The sequence below is a fragment of the Myripristis murdjan genome, chromosome 19 (assembly GCF_902150065.1).
Source record: "Myripristis murdjan chromosome 19, fMyrMur1.1, whole genome shotgun sequence".
Classification (NCBI taxonomy): Eukaryota; Metazoa; Chordata; class Actinopteri; order Holocentriformes; family Holocentridae; genus Myripristis; species Myripristis murdjan.
The window spans coordinates 16,660,883-16,682,118 of NC_043998.1; the positions used below are offsets into that span (position 1 = coordinate 16,660,883).

The 21,236-nt window shown below is 44.1% G+C and overlaps 1 protein-coding gene across 1 annotated transcript in view; it reads left to right on the forward strand.

The window, feature by feature from the left end:
• Positions 1 to 2,776: 2,776 nt before the first annotated feature.
• Positions 2,777 to 21,236, forward strand: part of cacna1g (calcium channel, voltage-dependent, T type, alpha 1G subunit) — a 224,855-nt gene continuing 206,395 nt past the window's right edge. The window contains exon 1 of the mRNA XM_030077890.1: positions 2,777 to 2,805. Within this exon, the coding sequence (XP_029933750.1) occupies positions 2,792 to 2,805 (14 nt within the window). The 5' untranslated portion in view covers positions 2,777 to 2,791. The remainder of the gene's footprint in view (positions 2,806 to 21,236) is intronic.

The window sequence follows — 21,236 nt, forward strand, 5'->3', positions numbered from 1 at the left end:
CAGGCTGCAGCTCTGCCTTAACCAACTGTGTGTGCTCCAGAGAGAGAGATAGAGAGAGAAAGAGAGAGAAAGAGAGAGAGAGAGACGGCCTGGGGAAACATCTTCCCCTGGTGGCCACCTGCATGCATCCCACAGCACTCCAGGGCCCGGGGTCCCCACATCTAATGACAACCCAGATGAAAGAAAGGACCTCGGCAGCCGGACCTGGTAATTAACTCTGCGCTTCACCTTTTTTTTTTTTTTTTCATGAATACATGAGGATTACTTTTTTTTTTTTAACTTTTGTTGAATGCATATATAATGGCAAGGGAACTGACACTGACTGCTCATTTTCACTGCTAATTGGAAAGACTGGGAAGTAGAGAAGTTGCTCCCAGGCTGGGGCTGAGGGATCTCCAGGGGCCCTTGAGGCACCTACCTCTCCCCTCCCACCCCCCATCCTCCCAGCACACTCAGGACTAGTTTAATTTCACTATAATTTCACTTACTAGATATTTACTCATTTACCACAATGAGAAAATGTAGGGAAAACTGTTCAGTTCATTAGTTTTGCTTATTCAAAACTACACTTTATTAATAACATGTTAGGGTTTCTGTGGTTGATTTTTTTTTTTAATGATTCTCCATAGTAACAAGTTTGGGAATCCTGACTTGGACAGCTAGTATATTACATAAAAATGGAAGGCCATATAGTTCCCACTGAGTTGGGATCACATAGCATGTGGCAACTTTTTTCCCCTCAAAATTCCCCATAATAAAGCTCTGGACCAATCACAGAGCAGCGCTGGTTAGATGCCATCACTTTCTTGGTTTTCATTGGCTGACAGTTGACAATAAGATTCCAGCTGTTTCACCCCCCTTCTCCTCTCTTGGAGCTCGTACTGACAGCTCGTGCAACCAATGAGGAAGGAGCACCAAGTGAGGCCGGGCTGTGATTGGTGGGGAGTGGCGCTCGTTGGGCGGGGAATGAGAAGTTAGGATCCCTCATCCAGCTGTGTGCGCTTTTCTGATGGACGGATCCGGCCACATACAGTCTGGAGGAGACAAGAGAAAGAGCAGGAGCGCCTGGTTGTTTATTTGCAATAATGGAGAGGGGTGTTGTTTTTGATATGTAGACAATATCAGACCTGTTTTTGGCACCCATTTCTGTTCACATAAAGGATGTGCAGCAGCATCTCCATGGATCTGTGCTCTGAAACACTGACACGGGATATGCATTGAAAACCGCCTGTGGATGCAATGAAAAGTACTGGATTCTTAATTTAAAAGAGGAGGAAAAGCAAAGGGAAACGCGGGACCACGACGCGATTTTTAATTCCCGTTATTTCTCGCTCGTCCGGGCAATTCATCAGCTCTGTGGAGAAGGAGGAAAATATAAAGAAGTTTGAGCGCGGTGTAGAAATATTTAAGCACGGGGGTTGTGCGCTGCAGAATTGGACATACATCCTGAGGCTTTTTAACGGGGGATTGTTATGAAGAGTTGGTGAGTCCCCTTGGAGAGGCTTGGACACCGGAGACCTGGGCCTGGGCGCACCGTTCCCGTTAAAACGGAACCGCGCAGCGCACCACCTGGAAACTATACGGTCCGCCAGACGCACTAAAACCCCAAGACCCTCTCCTCTTTCCTCTCCTCTCCTTTCCTCCCCTCTCCTCTCCTCTCCTGTCCTCCCCTCTTCTCTGTCTCTCTTTTTTCTTAGTCTCTCCTCCTCGCCAAGTGTGTTTTTTTCGGGCTATTGTGGACTTGATAGCCACGGCAAAAATTGATCATGCGATGACCGAGCGCGCTTTGGGCACATCTACCGAGTCCATTACAGGTAATAAATCTAACAGAATGATGCCTCTGTAGTCATTCAGAAAATTATACAACCAAAATCAGTTGAATATTGAGGTATTATTAGTAGCAAACGCTTGAGGTTGAAGTTTGGAATCGAATTAGGACAACTGTAGGCTATTGTTGCTGATGAGAGAGGGATTTTGGCATTATGCGAGGAAAAAGGAATGTGAGTCTCTAGAAATATTGGAGGCATGGACGCTCATGTGGAGCCCAATTCTGCTTACCAATTCTGACAGAAAATATATAGCTTGTCTTGAGAGAATATTGAGCAGTTTGGCCCGCATTGTGTGCATAAACCTTCAAATTTATTTCCCATAACCAGTTTTATGGAATAATTCTCCGATGAGCTGCATGCATATTTTCCTGAAATAATAAAGCACCCCCTCCCCGCCTACCCCATTCCCCACTGCAACCCGTTCGTTCCAATATTTAGATTTAATTGTAAGCATATGTGTTGGTGAGCAGCATTTTTTTTACTGCAAAGTTGTGCTGATATTTTTTTAATCATCCAAAATCAATTATCAGATGAATCGGTTTGCGCACACAATAAAGCCTGTAATCTGTTGTGGCTTCCTCTGACTTAGACATTTGGATGTGTTTGTTATGTTTATTATCAAGCAGTCTGCTCATGCATCGCCTTTTTTCTGTAGGAGGTGAATGATGGCCGAGGATGGGGGAAATCTCTCCGGGGGCCCCGGCGCCAGGGACGCGGAGGGTCGCTCCTCTCTCCCCAGGACTTTCATCCGGCTCAACGACCTGTCCGGAGCCGGGGGAGGAAGCGGGGAGCGCGGCGAAGTGGAGCCGGCGGCACCGGCGGCCCCCGCACCTGATGGAGCGTCTACCGCCGGGGAGGAGACGTCGGCGAGCGGCGGGGAGAGCCTGCCGTACCCCACATTGGCCCCTGTGGTCTTCTTCTACCTGAAGCAAACCACCCGGCCTCGGAGCTGGTGTCTGAAAATGGTCTGCAACCCATATCCTTTTACTTAGACATAGGAGTCCTGACAGGGAGCGCACATGCACGCGCCTGCACAGTGCATGTACACCTGTAGCAGGTAAGGTACACTGCTTTGCCATGCAGCATCACGTGTTGACCTCAAGTGATCCCTGTTGATCCCCAGATCTACTGAGTGAATGTAAGGCTTTGTGTGTGTGTGTGTGTGTGTGTGTGTGTGTGTGTGTGTGTGTGTGTGCATGTTAACATGCCTGTCTGATTTCCTTCCTACAGCACGATATCATAAGCCAATACTGAAACATCCAGTGGACATTCAGCCACTGGCTTCATTACCTAATATGAGCATTGCAAATAGATTGGATCTGAGCTGTGTGTGTGTGTGTGTGTGTGTGTGTGTGCGCGCATATCTATGGGGATCTACAGTATCTCAGAGCTGCCTTTGCATCAAGTCCAACATCTCCACCCCCGGTTTTGCCCACAGCATGGTCTGGTGTTTGGCTTTGATCGATTATTCATAATAATTGCGAGTGGTGAAGATCAATTGACCTTACATGGCTGGGTGTCAGCGGGGCCCTGCTGTAAGGCCTGAGTGTTATAATTAGGTTATTGATACATACCTGGAGTGGCTGTTTATCGACCGCTCGCCCTTCCTCGGGGCTCTCGCAGAGTGAATAGGAGTGGATGGGTGGAGTCTCTCTGAGTCTGAGTCCCTTATTGAATCATTCCTGCCACAGAAGTCTATTATTGATTCATAAGTGTACAAACCTGCATTGATTCAGTTTTCTTGTGAGGAGAGAGAGAAAGAGGGAGGGAACGGAGCCATTATAGACTCCCTCTCTCTCACTCTGTTTTCTCTTTGTCACTGTCTCTGATTTACTGTTGTTGTGTGTGCAAGATATCACCTCTGCGTGCGTGTGTGTGTTGCAAGGTTAGTTTGGTAGCTGAATGTTGTTTTGACCTATATGCACAGAGTGTGGGCACAACTCAGCCTTTGTTTTTCTGCTCAACAACTAGAGGTGTGTGTGTGTGTGTGTGTGTGCGCATTTGCTAGTCTCTGTACATGTGTGTGTGCATATTTATGTCATTTGGCTTACAGAAGCTCTTCTTCCTGCGCCTCTCTCCTACGCCTCCGTCTCTCCATTAACCCCTCCCTTCCTCCCTCCATCCTCCCTGCCCTCCTTGTCTGTCACTCCTAGTGTCTCTCGCCCTCTCACTCTCTTTCACTCTCCCTGTTTTCCGCTGTTTTAATTGGTATGCTAAGTCAGCTGGGTGTCTCTGCCACTCCCTGGGTGCAGTCTGTGATGCTGCTCGCCACTTTTCCTTCACCCATCCTTCCTCTCCCCTCTTTGCTTTTCCCTCCATTTTCCCTCCACTCCACATTCCCGCTTCTCTCTCCCTGTGCTATCACAGCTGATTTCCATGTCTGTAAATGCCAATTCTTTAAAGGTCTCCTAAATAGACGTTTTTAGCAGTGGGGGCAAAGAGTCCCCTGTGGCTCCTTAGGGAGGACTGGCTATTCTAGACGCTATTATTACAGTAAGGGGTTCTCAAACGTTTTCATGTTGCAGACCCCCCACATAGGAATGCATTAGGGCCACATACTCCTGTTTGATAAGATTTTGTCCCAAGGACCCTTAGTGGTTTTTCTGCTATTGAACTGTGTAAATGTCTATACATGAGGTTAGTGAGAGGGCGGTGGTTCTGAGAATGAAACTTATTACAATAGTCATTCTTGCACATTCTCAAACTAATAATTTCTGCAAAATTAAGTCGCAGTGACTGTTAAGTGCCCTCATACAGTTATATAATTCTGTGGCAAGTCATATCTGACTACGAAAATCCTCTCAGATGGGGATTCTTGAGACTAAACCTTAGCAAATGGAGTATACAGTTTAACGTGAATCTGATTCCCTGATGCGAAAAAAGTTTGGGAGTGCAATGTGGATGTGCGACCCTGGATGACACTGCTGGGAAGCTTTGTGATATGTTTAGTATGTGTCTTTGGGTGCGTGTGTGTGTGTGTGTGTGCGTGTGTGCGTTCCCAGGGCAGGGAGGATTTTATTTAGATGTTCTGCATCAGCCCTGTTTGCCCTTTAATATGTATCTGTGGTAATTTCGGGAAAGGTCGCTGGTTCTGTAATGCGCTGTAACATTGCTGAGATTGATCTGTCTCTCTGCCCCCTATAGACTGTGTGTGTGTGCATTTGGGCACTCAAGTGCATTTATCTGTGTGTGTATGAGTGTGTATACACCAAAGTGTTGGATTCAGAGAGCAAACGAGTGTCTTTTTGCTATATTTTTAACTCTTCCTCTCTTGATCCATGCCCTCCACTGTGTACCGCTGCTTCGCCACACCGCATCTCTTTGCTAGGAGAATTAATCCTGCAGTGGTCTCTTTCTCTCTCTCTCTCTCTCTCTCTCTCTCCCTCTCTCTTGCTCCTGCTATAAATACATCTCCAGCACATCACTACCAGTCCACTCTGCCTCAGTTCTGATGCTCAGACAGAGGCTATTTCCTCTGTCTGATGCTGGAGACGAGCGAGCGCAGGAAAACCCAAGTGATCCTGGGACCAGAGTCTATTCAAAGTAGGCATATCCTCGATAAGCCCTCGGCCCCTAGCGACTTGCGGCCATTTTCATCCCTCTGAGGTAATTAGGACCCCCGGATACTCGCTGAGGTATTTAGGGTCTAATTGAGGACCCCCCGGGTGTACGCTCTGAGTGATGTTTTGCCCGGCACGTTGCCTGTGTGAATTTCCCCGTGCTGGTTTTGCTAATCATTACTGCATTTGGGCAAGAGGCTGTGTATGATAGAGAGAGAGGGAAAGAGAGAGAGAGAGAGAGAGAGGTTGTGTAAGCAGGCCGGTATACGCGCGCACACTCACACACACACACACACACACACACACACACACACAGAGTTGCACACACTTCCACAGGACTCCCGTAGGTGTCTCCTCTCAGGCGGGGAGTTGGATATCGTGCCAAGCCTGAGGAGGAGAGGAGTTTGGGAATGTGTCCAGCTCTCTCTCTCTCTCACTTTATCTCTCTCTCTCCCTCTCTCATTGCTCACACTGATTTAAGCAGAGGATTACATGGCCCATAGCAGTGAGGGATGACACCTGGCCGGCTTAGGTGTTTGTCATCATATTGAAGCCACTATCTGTTCTCAGGGGAGCGTATTGATTTTAGCAAAACTGCTACCGATTGGGTTTCTTCCCCATCTTTTGCTCACTTTTTCTGCATTTCAGTTAAATGAGGCTTTTGGAACTGTTGCTCTTTATTCTGATGCGTATGTCAAATAATGGAAGCCGAAGCGAACACTTACTTAATCAGCAGAAAATGTGTTCTGCTCCCTTTCCTCCCCCAGCCCCAAGCCCCTGGCCTTTTTTTTGTTTTTAACCCTCCCTCCTAGTCTTGTCCTCTTTTCTCCCCCTATCCCTGGGAGTTAAAAGCTTCACGTTAGCCGGAGAGCGAGGAGTGCTGTGTGTGTGCCATCTCCAACGGCCTCCAAAAACCAGAGGAAGACGAAGAAGGGGAGAAAATGAGAAAAAAAAAGGAGAGAAAAAAAAACATAAAAACCAAGGCTCAGTTGGAGAGCCGAGTGGGATTTCAGAGAGCATTTTTTAAGAGGTGAAAAAGTAGGCCTGTACCCGCCAACAACTTCACTTTCATATCCCCCCACCCCCACTCACCCCCCCTCGATTCCTCAGAGACTTTCAGATGTTTCCAACTTCTTGCGGTTTGTGAGTTTGATCCTTGCTGCTAATTCTATCTGAGTTACTACCATAGGTGTCTGTGTGATCATCTCTCTGTCTTTTGGTACGTGTGTGTCTGTGTGTGTGTGTGTGTGTGTGTGTGTGTGTGTGTGTGTGTGTGTGTGCGCTAAAATTTGCATGTTCTTTTTAACTCGCAAGGAGTCTGACACATGGTCTCAGTGCATGGTTCTGCCTCTGCACTGAAAGATTATATTTGATGAAGTATTCGTTTACTCAAGGTTGCAAGGCCTCTTCTGTATGTGTGTGTGTGTGTGTGTGTGCCTTGTAGTCCATGATTCATACCTCTAGCTGAGCATAAGATGTTACTTGCATGCATTTTGCATGTCAAGTGTTCGCCACAGGGGATGAATGTGCATCTGTCTGTGCGGACATATTTGTGTTTGTTTAGGGCTTTATGAGTAATGAAGTTAAAAAGTTAAACATGGAAATTGCAGTTTGAACATATGTGATACAAAGAGCAGCTGTGATTTTTCAAAAAGCCGTTTTTGATTTTAAACACTTTGTAAAACTTATTAAACCAATGCATATCCATTGAAGAATAGTACCATAGTGTACATGAATGCACGAATGGTACCAAAGATGTAAGGCTTCTGATTGGCCGACATCTTCGACCAAGATAAGGGACTGTGTTGTTAACCAATGAGAAGCCTCCCTCTTCTATTTTTTTACCCAGTCAGAGGCCCTCGTTGACTGGGTGCCGACCAATCAGGAACCTCCGATGAGTTGGCCAATCAGAGACCTTCCTCTGCTCTTTGTTGACCAATCAGAAGTCTTCTTTGACTAAATGCGGTCCAATCAAAAGCCTCCCCTGATGAATTCTTGACTAATCAGAAGTCTCCTTGACTAAGCGCCAACTAATCAGAAACTTTTGGATTGTAGACTAATCAGAAGCCTCTCCAATCACATGCCTCCTTTGACTAGTTGTTGACCAATCTGAAGCTTGCCCTGACCAACTGTTGACGCTCCATAAATTAAATATTGACCAATCAGAAGACAATCCAGAAAACTCCAATGAGAGCACAAATGCAGCTGCATAAAAAAATCAACATTGATTCAAGTGGACATCCATGGAGTAGTGATTGCATGATTGCTGTGTTTTGTTATTGTGTAAGAAAATGTTTATTACATTCAATACTTCATGTTGGCAGGTATAGATTTGTAACAGTCACAGTCACTTAGCCTTTGGCTTTTGACTATCGTGCAATGAAACTACACTTTTGCCTCAATTGTTCATTATTTTGCAGTTTGAATGTTACTTGAACTATTTACCAAAATGATTGCAATGATTATTTTGTTCATTGCGTGCAACCCTAATGTGTGTGAGTGTTTGTGTGTGTGCCTTAAATACCAAATAACATCTGTTACACGCACACACACTGACAAGCACCAAGGTTGTTTGAATAGCAGTGAAGATTCTTTTAGCATAATGTGCTTGAACCAAATCCAAACACTGATTAATTGACAACGGTGATAGATCACTTTACTGGCAGTGACAAACTGTACTGTATGAGCGTGTGCTGCTACGTGAAATTCAGGGATGTGGCTACCATCACAGTGAAAGAGCCAATTATTGACAAATAAGAGCGCTAACAATCAAAGAGAGTGATGGCGAGGGAGACAGAGAGCGTAAGAGAGAGAGAGAGAGAGAGAGAGAGAGAGCGGTTTGAGGCAGAGCTCAGATTGCAGTAAGGTGTGAGTAGACGTCTCAGTATGAGGTCTGTTCTTAATGAGGAGCTTTGTTTAAGCTGTTAAACTGCAAACAGACTGAGCACAAAGAAAACCGTTCTGCACAGTTTACCTGTGTGTGTGTGAGTGTTTGTTCTGGTATTACTATCTTTATGAAGAACAAATGTCCGCGCTGTGATAGGGAGATGAGAGGGATTTTCAAAAGAGAGGCCATTTCGCCAGACTTTAATGCCGCAAGGAGCTTGTTACACGGGTTAAGCTTTGACTTAAAGGTAGACTTAAGAGTAGATATAGGTTAAGCTAAGGATCAAAGGTCACGCAGCGCTAAAATCTGAAGTAATAATCTGTAGATGGATGTCTGTTTTGACCACCCTCTGTCGCCGACTATAGTAGTGATTCAACTAATTGTTAGTTCATAAAAGCTTTTCCATTTGCTGTTGCACCAGTTTTATGTATGTATGTCCTGGGAAGTGGTGCTGCATTTCCTATTTGCAGCAGCAACAGCAAATACTTATTTATTTTATGTTTATATAAAATAAAAAGAACAAAAGACCTGGGTAGTTAGCATGAATAGTCACAGTTGCCACGGCTGAACAGACAAAGAAAAGAGCGCCACCTACAGAAACTCAAACTCCACCACTAGAAAACCTAAACTTATACATAATGCACATCCTTTTTAAAATCTGAAAGGCGCATTTTTTGTATCTCTTTCTATTTTCTATTAATTCAATTATTCTCTTGAGAATTGAGCAAGTATTTCTGATTCTGATGAGTCTGATTCTGATTCTGAGACATCACAGCCCTGCCCACGGTGTGTTATTGACAGGCTTTGGGAATGACTGTAGTCAGTGGAGGGTCCTCACAAGTGTAGTAATACAATGTGTGTCAGCACATTGGAGCGTCTCTCCAGCGAAAAGCCTTAGTGGCCTAATATAAACATTGGGAATAGATTGAATCTGAGTGCTGCGTTTGGCCTCACAATGGAGCTCTATTGAGTGTAGCTGCGGTTTATGGCTGTTCCCTGGTAAAGCCATCACTGTGTGGGTCGGCCCTGGCAGCAGGCAGTGTGTGTGTGTGTGTGTGTGTATGTGTTGGCAGGGGAGGACCAGCTAACCTGATACACACCCGGTGAGACTCAGACCACAGTGATTCAGGGGCAAACCGCAAACTCCACTATAGACTGCCAGACAGCAGCAGGAAGCACTCTCGCTGTCACTCTGTGTGTGTGTGTGTGTGTGTGTGTGTGTGTGTGTGTGTGTGTGTGTGTGTGTGTGTGTGTGTGTGTGTGTGTGTGTATGTGTGTGCATGTGTGTGTGTTTCAGTTTGGAATTACGTGTGTGTCTGCTGTGTATGTGTGCTTTTTGGATGGTGATAGTGTGTGTTTGTGTGTCTACGGGTGCGTGCATGAGCAAGAATGAGTGTGTCTGTATAAGGAGTTTGTTCTGAAACGAGCGCTTTTGAGTCTGTAATTGTGTGCATGCGTGTGTGTGTATGTGCGTGTTGGTGCATGTAAATATACATGCGTCCGTTTGGGTGGGTGTGCTGATGTATACGTATGTAAGAGTGTGTGTGTGTGTATGTATGAGAAAGAGAACAAGTAGAAAAGAGTGAAAGCTACTGGCAGTGCTTTAGAGTTACTGCTCTGTGTCACTCTCCTCTGCATGCATGTGTGTTGTGGTGTGTGTGTTCACATGCGATTGTCTGATCGTCTCTGGGGTGAAGTAGTAGCAGCAGCAGCCAGCTTTTATGCACTGCTATTTTGTTGCGTTGCTTTATTTCTCTTGTCAGACATGTGTTGTGCTCTTCCACCCCCGTGACTCCGGTGGCCTAGTTAACAAATTAATGTGAATCCTGTAAAAACCACAGGCTGGCTCCCCAATGGAGGCATGGCAAGAGAAAGAGGGGAGAGGGAGAGCGGAGGCATGAAGGGGTCTTATGACGGGAGGTAGAGGAGGAGGGAGGGGAGGGGAGATTTTACAGATGTGTTTTCTTCAAGTCCTCGTCTGTTGCCCTTTAAAAAACCCGTCTTTGTGTGTGTTTGTGTGAGAGTGCGTATGTGTGTCCCACCCTCATAATCTCTGTGTTTGCCTCTGGTTATCTCCCCGCTATATTGTGTGTGCAGTTCAGTGTTCAGCCTTTTCTCTGTGTATACGTGTGTATTTGTCTACTGGTCTCCAGACAGCAAATTTGTCAGTAATTTTCAATCAATTATTTGTACAGGGAGAACAATTAGTGCAGATAAAACCTGCCAGTTAATTACTGTTGCTGCATGCAGCGGCGTGTTGTGATTAAGACATACAAAATGATGTTTCTGTCATTTTGTGGTTTCAGGAGAGGCGGACCGGTTGGTTATTTGGGGAACAGGAGGATCTTAAAGGAATAGAGGAACACATTTGGAGACTGGCTCAGTGGTCAGCTTACACAGACACCAGAACAGTGGTCCCTCGTTAATCGCGGGAGTTACGTTCTAAAAATAACCCGCAATAGGCGAAATCCGCGAAGTAGTCAGCTTTATTTTTTACAATTATTAGAGATGTTTTAAGGCTGTAAAACCCCTCACTGCACACTTTATACACTTTTCTCAGACAGGCATTAACATTTTCTAACTTTTCTCTCTTGTTTAAACTCTCAAAGTTCAAACCTTCGTAGAAAAATAAGTCCAGCAAAAAAAAAAAAAAAATGCAAAATTGCACTAAAAAAATCCACGAAACTGCAAGGCCGCGAAAGGTGAACCGCGTTATAGCGAGGGACAACTGTATACCCGGTAGGCGACTAGCATTATCACAAGTTAGAGGGAAAAAATAAAAATAAAAATGGAAAAATTGCAGCAGCTCTAAAGATAATTGGCAGGTAATCTGTAATAATGAGTAGTAAAGGCTGGTAGTTTTGTGTAGACTGCTAAAAATTACATAAAATATGATGCACAAATGAGGTTCTGGTTTGAAGTACTGGGAACTACTTTTCTTGTTTCCATAGGAAGCAAATGTAGTGGGGACTGGGAAAAAAGTTTACTGCCAAAATGCTTTGCAGCGGATAAATATTTGGTTGCTAACCTGCCATAGATCCAAAAATAAAGCTATCTACATCAGCCGTGAGTTAATGCTGGTCACCTACTATCACTCAACTCATTATGCACATAAAGAGTTAGCATGCACAACTCCATCAGGGACACCTGGCTGATCTTGGAGTTTATATGTTCGTCAATAAAAAAAAGTGAGGTGACTAGCGGGCTTATCTCCCAAACACTTGACTTGTTCCTTTAAAAGGAGGCGGCTGGGTGGCCTCCCTGCTACAGACACACATGCCTAGAACATCTTTGGTTTGATCCCCGGGGAGAAAAAAGAAACAAAAAAGAATAGTTTATATTATGAAGGGACTGATGACTTCTAGGTTGTGAACTTTCTAATTTCACCTCGTTTTCACTTTTCTTTGTCGTGCGTTTCCTCTCCTCCTCCTCCCCCACCGACCCTTTTTATTTTAATTTTTTTCTCTTCGCTTCCCTCAACCCCTCTCTCCTTCGGCTGTTCCGTGAGATGGCTGTAAGTTTATGTAGGACTGAGTCCAGGATTTTCCTACCAGCTTTTTCTCATTAGGGTATTGTAGAAGACTCGGGCTTGGCTGCACAGAATGGCAAGAGGAGGAGGAGGAGGTGGCGGCGGTGGCGGGTGAAGGAGGGAGGGATGACGGGTTGAGGAGGTGTAGGGATTGGGGGGCAGATTATACATTGGCTCATACAGAGCGAAATCTCATTGGGCACCTAACTTGAGTTAGCTTTAAGTCTACTCTTACTGTAGCTGCATCTACCCAACATCTTACCTAATAACTCAGCCTCTGTCCCGTCTCCTTCACCTTTCTGGCCTCTCTTTTGCTCCTCCTCCTCCTCCTCCTCTCTGTTCCACCACCCACTTCAATCTTCCACCAGTTTCCATCAGACATATTTGCTCCTTGGCTTCCCTCATACAGCCCCTCTCTCTCTCTCTCTCTCTCTCTTTTTCACAACAAGCTACTAGAGCGAGGGCTGTCAGTTTAACATTTCCTCTCCTCTCCTTTCCCTCCTCTCTTTTCTTCTTTTTACACATCCTCTCCCTCCCGTGTTCAGAGTTCCTGTGATAATTGCGTCTCCTCCCTTTTCATTCTTTTCTTGCCTCAGACAGATTGATAAGTCGGCGAGCAACACAGTGGGGATGCCAGGTCTGACAGAAATACCCTTTTTAGGCCATGCTACTAACTAGGGACTCAGGTGGCACTGACACACACCAGACTGACCGCCTGGCCTTATCTACTACCCCCCCGCCCCCACCCACACACACACACACACACACACACACACACACACACACACACTCAAGGCACAAACATGTAAGATGTCAAATCAGCCCAGCTGTGGAATGACTGGCATTCTCTAAATCAGCCCCCACCCTCCTGCGTCCCCCACACCTCCTTCTTCTGATCTTCACATCCACCCTCCTCACGTCGCTCCTCTCTCTCTCTCTTTCTCTCTTTCTGGCTATATCTCTATCCCGATCTCTCTCTCTGTCAAGTCATCAGCGCACTAATCAGGATTTTCCCGCTGCAGGACCGAGGACACTGGCAAAGGAGGGAGGAGAAGAGGGAGGGGGAAAAAAAAAGCGAGATTTCTTATTATAGATAACAAACGAGGGATATAAATACCTCAGGGGGTGGAAAGCTTATATAAGAATCATGATATGTCCGTTGGCCTCTCAACCCGCCTGTGCGCCACTCTGTGTATGTGTGGCCTGTCCAGAGCCTCCTAGTTTTTTATCTATAGCTCCCATAGGCCCGCCGTTTCCACCCACAGCCTACACCTTAATAAATCCATCCCAGTTATGTAAATGCAATATATTACATGCCCTAATCATACAACAGCAGATTGCGTGATAGTAATTCACTCAATTAGCAGGCTAATTTTGGCCGTAAGTTGCCGTCTTGCTCCGCCCGGAGCGCACTGGTCCGCTAACATGTACAGTAAGCCTCATTTATTCCTGCTAATACAGATATTGTGCAGGCTGAGTGGAACCTAATGAACTCTACCGTCATGTCTGCACAGTGCGTTGACCACCAGAGGGGACGTGTGTGTGTGTGTGTGTGTGTCGGCGCACGTGCGCGTGTGTTTTCTGTCATTATGGACGTCCTTTGCTGCTTAATCCCCCTGCGGTGTGTGTAATTAAGAAATGCCCTCCAGGAGGAAGGAGACACCGGTTTACACAGTGTGCCTGTGTAACAATGAGCATGTGCGGTGTGTGTGTGTGTGTAAGCGCGTGTACATGTGTGTGTAAGTAGTTGGTCATCACAATTATCCATGTATGCATTATGAGTACAAGGGCGACCCGGGGATTTGCAGGCAAAGCTATAATGTGGAATATGATGTGGGTTTTGTGTGTGCGCGCATGTGTGTGTGTGTGTGTGTCTTTATCTGTTGTATATGCGGGTGCCGTTGGCATGTCTGCAGCTATTGTGTGTGTGTACGTGTGTATACATATAGTATCTGCGCGTGCTTATGTGTGTCCTACTGTAATTACTCCGCTTCACTTCATTGCCCTTTCACTGAAATCCATTTTGTTCAGGCAGTGGCGCTGACACGACAGTAGGGACACACACACACACACACACACACACACACACACACACACACACACACACTCTCGGGCGCTCTCCCCCCTCGGCGCTCGGCCCAAATCACTGTGACATTTACAGTTTCCCAGCCATTAGAGCTTAATGTCCCAGGGGTGAGTGTGTGATAGTGGCTGCTCCAGAATCAGATCATAGCAGTTTGTGAAAGTGCTGAGCCTTGGCCTGTGTGCAACACCTCCACCTGCTCTGGGATCAGCTGAGAGAGAGGGATCAACACCCGTTAAGACTGGAGATAACCAGATTTAAAAGCTGGTGTAAGGTCAGTTGATACAGGTGTAAATCTAATAGGCGAGCAAACAGAAAATGGCTGCAGAGGAGAGCCTGATGATGGATTCATCCTCATGAAGGGGCTGCACAGTGGCTGCGCTCCCATCCAGCTGTCAAGCAAATGTCAGGTGAACTTTTGAGAAGTGACAAAATAAAATGCAAAAATGCTGCTTTTCCATCAGTTTGACGCAATTAGATAGGCCTCGTAAACGCCAGATAAAACACATCCATCACAAGAATGGAAAAGACCTTTCTGATTAGTATTGTGCAAGGTGTTTTGTGTCCTTGTGTCTTGTTAATTTACCTTGATCAATAGAAACAAGCCCTCACCAACTTTGTACTACTTATTTCTCATTATTTTTCTTGTGTGTACAGACAATTTTGTGTCAGTATTATTTATGAGTAATATATTTAATAGATAATTGTCTGAGAATCTTTTATATTTTACCTGCAGCCTCTCATTCCTCCTGTGACCGTCTCCAGACGGAAACAGATGTTTCACATTTTGTTTCAAATTCCGTCACAAATGGAAAAAACTGACAGCAGACAGCAGAGTTTTGCCTTTTAAACATTGTCACTAATGTAGACCAGCCATGGATATTCATTTTCCCATTATATCCTATATCCAATATCTTCTTTCTTTCTTTCTGTTTTTTTAAGCTAAATCTCCTGCTGCTGTCAGATCATCATGCATCATTCGCTCTGCTCATAATAATCAATGAGAGAAGCTCATCCTCTGTGTTGGTAGAGAAACAGACTGAGGTCTAATACATACATACATCTCATCCAATTTCTCCATAATTGTCTCCATTTAACAATCTAATCTGGTCTCTCCCACATAGTTGCACTGATGTGATTTTCAAAAATGTATAAGAAACATGTCCCTGAGTCATGCTGTCATGATGTCCCATGAGTTCAATACAGAAGTGTTTTTTTTTTTTATTTTTAATTTTTTTACATCCCAATTATTGACCTAGATTGTATTATACATCCTGTATTTAATCCACAGTGTCTACAATACCATGGCTCAAGCTGAATAACGTTAACCAGATCAGCTGTTAGCTTTTCCATTGCGAGGCTTGCTGGTCTGTATGAAAAGTGTGTGAGCAGATTTTTTTTTAAATCTTTGGAGCATATCACTCCCTATATTAATTATTTCTCCTTATTTTTTATAGCTGGCAAGTGGCCATCGTCTAAATGGGATTATCCCAAAAAGCTGCCTAGTCACTACCTGTATCCATGATGTGTGTCTAGGTGCTCGATTCTACCATCTCGCTGCCTTTGTCTTTCTGTTTCCAGCGTTATGTGTAGAAATTGATCTGTTGGCCTTCCACATCTGTCGGCATTTAATTTAAAACAGAAACATAAGCCACTCGTTCTTTTCTCTTTACTGTTAATTTTATTACAAGGACAATGAGCTAAGTTCTTGAGGTATGCTAGGAATTTATTTAGTTTGGTGTTTATCCATGCTGGCTCATATCTTTGAAGTCCAGCAACCGGAAAAACAAAGACAAAGATGAAAATATGTGGGTGCATAAGGTCTTTAGTATGTGTTTTCAAACCAAAAATTAATCCCTGAAATAGGCAAAACTTTGAAAATATAACCTGTTGCCTTGTTGGTTTGGGGATTTGAAATGTTGGATACTGCTTTGCAGTATTGCCTCTGATCAACAGTCACACCAATTTAGTAACCGAGCTGAGGGAAAGCTGGAGAGAGACACTTTGACCTTTAATGATTTTCATCTCATAACAAAAACAGAGGAAAAAGTAATAAAAAAAACACACTGAAATCTCACCAGCTCCCACACACACACACACACACACACACTTGCAGCAATGGAAATCTCGCTTTCCCACACGGATACAATTGATATCTGAATGCAAACAGTTAGACCCCCGGTCTTCCGTTGTACATATTGCATTCTGCAGCTTGCAAACATTCATAAATGTTACAATATCATTTCTGAGAGAAAAATGCATGCACTCCACCCATGGGTGCAAAGAGACCATCCCACATGCAGAGAGAGAGAGAGGGGGAGAGAGCTGCTTTCCATCTTCATTAATATTTTCTCTTAGTCACTACTTCATCATTCTTCCTCTTCCCTCGTTTCCCCTCTCTCTCTCCTCTATGTGTGTGTGTGTGTGTGTGTGTATGTGTGTGTTTCTAATCTGTGCATTCTGTAGTGTGCCAGTCCTTCAGATCTGGTATTTATTATAAACTTCACATACTTCTATAGGCCGACACAGCACAGCATAGCTTGGCCTAATATACAAGCACATGGGGGGGGATCTCACTATTGTGTGTGTGTGGCTGTGTGTGTGTGTGTGTGTGTGTGTTTTGCAATCTGTAACTGTATACAGTTTGCAGATGTAGACTCAGAGGGAAACCCTGTCTGGTCCCTGGGGAGGTGTGTGTGTGTATGTGTGTATGTGTGAGTGAGCATGTGTGTGTGTGTGTGTGTGTGTGTGTGTGTGTGTGTGTGTGTGTGTGTGAGTGAGTGAGTATGTGTGTGTGTATGGCAGTAAGTGGGAGGGTTGGAATGTGTACTGAATGTATATGCTTGTGTGTACAATGTGTAACTCAGTGTGTGTGTGTGTGTGTGTGTGTGTGTGTGTTTACCTGTATTTATGCATTGTTTGGTTTTTGGTTCTTGCCTAGTTTGTGTTTATGTGTGTGTGTGTGTGTGCATGTATACCTGTTTTTTTTTTTTCATTGTACGGCTGTCAGGACTGTGTGGTTCATATTGTATGTGTGTGTGACACTGTGTATTTTTCTTTCTGATACACACACACACACACACACGCACACACACACACTGCAGTGAGGGGAGCCTCGGCGCTCGTGGTTTCGGTGTCCCTCGTTAACATGCTCTGTTCAGGATTTCCTACAAGATGTGGCTACAAAACAAGTTCCAGACTCCTCTGTCTCTCTCTCCCTCTCTCTCTCTCTGCTTTTTCTTTCCTTCCTCTTTTTCTTTTTGTCCTTTCAGAGAGAGAGAGAGAGACACTGAGAGGGAGTGAGAAGGGGAAAGAGAGAGGGAGAAGTCTGCTTCTAATTTACAGAGCTGCCTGGCTGTCCTCCTCTGGGTCCTAGCTCCCCTCTGTGTCGAGGCGGCCCGCCAAGTGCCTCTTTAAGAAAAACACAAATTAAATTCATAAATAAAACCGTGTGCCGTTGGCTCGCAGGGGAGCGCTGGTTGTTTGCCTCCGTCCCTCTTGTGTGCTTGTGTGTTCTACAAAGGCTGGTTTCTTGTTTGTCTCTCTTGATAGTGCAGTTGGGTCTGTTTTGGCCACCATGTGAGACTGGGATCTAGTTATTTGTTGAGGTGTCCCAGTGTTTGTCATTCTGCGCGGTAGATCTTGCTGATGTGTGTTAGCGTGCGTGCTCAGGCAGGCTAGCATCTCAAAAGGCATTTGGGAGGAAATTAATGGCTGCAGGTCATTAAAGGTGCCATGCGCAGCGTTGTTAAACATGCACATATCACTGTCAAATAAATTGTGATACCTTGGTGTGATTTGCTTTAAACAAATGAGACCGTGGTGAAGCTGGTCAGTAGATCACATGTAGATCACATTTCTGGACATAAAGAACACCCGCCGATCAAAGCTATTTGTCTTCGGGTTTACTAAAGATGATCACGCTGGAATCATTTTTCCATTGTCTGTATTGAGCAATATTACTTGTATCATTTTGCAGTAAAATGAGCCCTTCCAATGTGAGACTTATCATTGTCGATTATTGTTATTGTCTGGTTTTAGCTTTCTAAATTTCTGAAATTCTCTGAAACGGTGCATTCTGCAGATAAAAGCAAAACTTTCAGGCCATGAATCATTTTGGACAAAGTTTACTTTGTAGCTGAGATTTCTCAGCTTCACCTCATTTTTGAATTCAAGCTCAGAGGAAAATTAACCTGACAGGAGCCTTGTTAGATTAAAATATGTCCATCATTTACATCAAAGAATAGATTTATTTTTCTTTACTTTTGGTTTCTGCGAGCAATCTGCGATGAGCAAAGGGAGGGGAGTTTGTGCTTTCAACACCCTCTAGTGGTCAGAAAATCACTTGGTTCAGCATTAAACTTTGTTTTTCTGTGGAGGAAATGGCACACTCTTCCAGTATATCAAATTTTACAGTAAATCTGACTGGAACAGTTAGCACTGACATGGTAATTTGCCACCAAGTCAGTGGTTAATGAATGTGTAATGATGATGCTAAAATTACAATCATGGCACCTTTAACATTGCACATCGTAGAAAAGTCTTGTCCGTGTGTTCCGCTAAATGGAGTCCCTAGTTTGGATCAGTAAAGCAGATTGGAGCTGTTTGGTTCCAGCTACTGGTTTGTCTTTTTGGGGGTTGAAGTCACTTGAACAACACTGAGCAGGCAAACACACACACACACACACACACACACACACACACACACACACTGTGCATGCAAAAACTCCTTTTTTTCTGTCTTTATCTCCCAACATGCTGCATTTTAATTGAATTTTTGATGAACCCACTTCAAAACAAGCCCCAGAAATGAGCCGACAGGGGACCGTGTTTAACAGCGCTCAGAGAAAAAAAAAGGATATACAGCATAAAGACAGGAAATTATCACACAATGCAAGCAACCAAGCAGAAACACACTTAGATGAGTTTTGCTGTCTCATTTACAGAGGGAGATTTGGGTTTTAGTTAAATGGTGTGAAGCACAAGAGAAACACAGGTTGGGCCAAGCTGCACGACTTTTTTTCCCCCCTGGTCTATAATCATTTTCTCCTTTGTGTCTTTTCCTTTTCAGTATCTAGGGCACACCTTTGCCTCAGATGTATGGCTCTTATCTGTACTCTTTACCAGGCTCTCAGGGTGTTTTCATTGATCACACTCTCATTACTTTATCTGCCTCGCTCCCCCTCATTTGCTCACCCGTTGTTTCAGTTGCTGCTGCCGGAGACGAATTGCTTTAATTGAAATTTCAGAGAGAGATTGAGGGAGTTTGACAAAATCAGTCATGCAGGGAATATCTTTTGCTCAGGGTTTTTTTTTTCTTTTCTTTTCAGTCCCATCTGTACAAAAAGTAGGTTTTGGCAATTTTTTATCTCTTGAGAAAAAGTATCGGGGCGGTAATAAAAGAAGAGATGACCTGAGAGGAGGGCGAGGAGGCACTGGCAAGAGAGGCAGAACAGTTTATATGAACATAATATTTCTGTTGTTTCTTCTCTGGGAGTGGAAGTGATTTCTGATAGGCTGCTTTGGCTCATTGGAACAACTCCTTGCTGTGTTTGGGAAGTTGCACAGTTTATCTCCCAGCTTTCAGGGAGGCTTCGAGCTTCATGCCCTGGATTAGACAGAGGCCTTGCTGGGATCGTGTTCAGGGATTGTCTGTATTTGCAAAGATAGTATCAACACCACCAGACTGTGAGCATCTGGGTCTGGGTGTGTGTGTGTTTGCATTATTGAGGACCTCAGCTCCTCTAAGGCAGGTCTAATTTGACATCTTACACACACGCCCCTTGAGGGTTCATTGTTTGTGTACGTGTGACAACCCAGTTGTTAAGCTTAAAGGTATCATCTTTGACTTCTGCCCCTGATCTGAGCCACCTGCCAATCCTGGGCTGAATATGATACTTTGACCTCAACACAGTGACCTTTGACCCTCCCACCCTGCAGGTCTGAAGTGGAGCAGTAGGCCAGCTGGTTGAAGTGAGGGCAGGTCAGGTGCAGGACAGGTGGCTAGAGTTGCATGTGTATCTGATCAGTTTTTGTCTCGGTGGGTCACAGTCATACAAAATTGATGAGAATTTCAGTGCATTTTTATTGTACAAATGCAGAACCTGCACTCATATTGCATTATGTTTATACTACAGGATATAGGGAAGGATGGTAGCTTTCTCAAAATGGTATGGTTTTCAGACAGTGGTCCAGAGTTTCGCAGAGGGGGCTGATATAGCACAGGGTGATATGGTACAGGGTGACCAGATGTCCCCAATTTCATGGTGCAGTCTCATAATTTCATGCTTTGTTCCCAGTTGGAGCTGTCCTGGGAAATGCCCCCTTTCTTAAGATGGCACTTGTATTACCAGGGGACATCTTGTGATTTGTAGTTTTTATCTCAAGACCACAAGAACTCTATCCTGCTTGTAAATTAGGGGGACATCACTTAAAGAGCTTGTGTTATGGGAAGGATAACGTCTTCCTCTTTGTTTGTAACTGGCCACAAAAGTGGAAGACAGATCCTAATGTTTGCAGACTTGGAACAAGTTCAGCTCAGATCTGTGACGCTGGGTCGACGTCAGACAAATTCACTTGATTTTGTTAAACAACAATGAGAGACAGGCGATTTGACAAATGAACAAAAAGTTACAGGAACACCAGCAAAAAAAAAAAAAAAAAAATAGAGTAAGATAAACTAGAAAAATTGCGAAAAAAAGAGAAAAACTAGAAAAAAATTGTAAAAATGACAAGAAAATTTAGAGTTATTGAAATAATTTATTTAAATGTCAGGTCAGTGATGCAGGATCAACCTCAGAATTCTTGTGTTTAGATGTGAAAAGCTTTCAAAAACATTTATGGGCACATATAATTTGTGTCAGATTCTGGAATATGTTTATTGTGTTTAATAGTTGTGATCAAATCACAATTTGCTCTCAACAATCTGGTCATTTTAATATAGTAGTCCAGTTCCCTTACCTTAATCCACTAGAAATTATCATAATTATAATATTTTTTTTTTAAGATTGACTGTTGCAGGCATAAGTTTTACTCTCACTGCGATTGTCTTCTCACATACAGACATTTACACAATTCATCACCAGAAGTCTTTCAATATTGTCACTGAAAACCCCGTAACTCCAATTATGGTGATTTTCTGGTTTTGACTTTGAAGGATTACCTGCTCATTTCTAGGTTTACAAAGATGTACAACGCGTGGATTTATGAAACCTTTTCATCAGTTAAACTGAAAAATACAGAGTCAAAAACGATGAGCAACAATGAGGTGGTTCCCTGAGGTGAAATCATCAAACTGGCGTCCAGGGACTAATGTGCATCTGTTTGAGTGACTGTGATCTACTGTGTA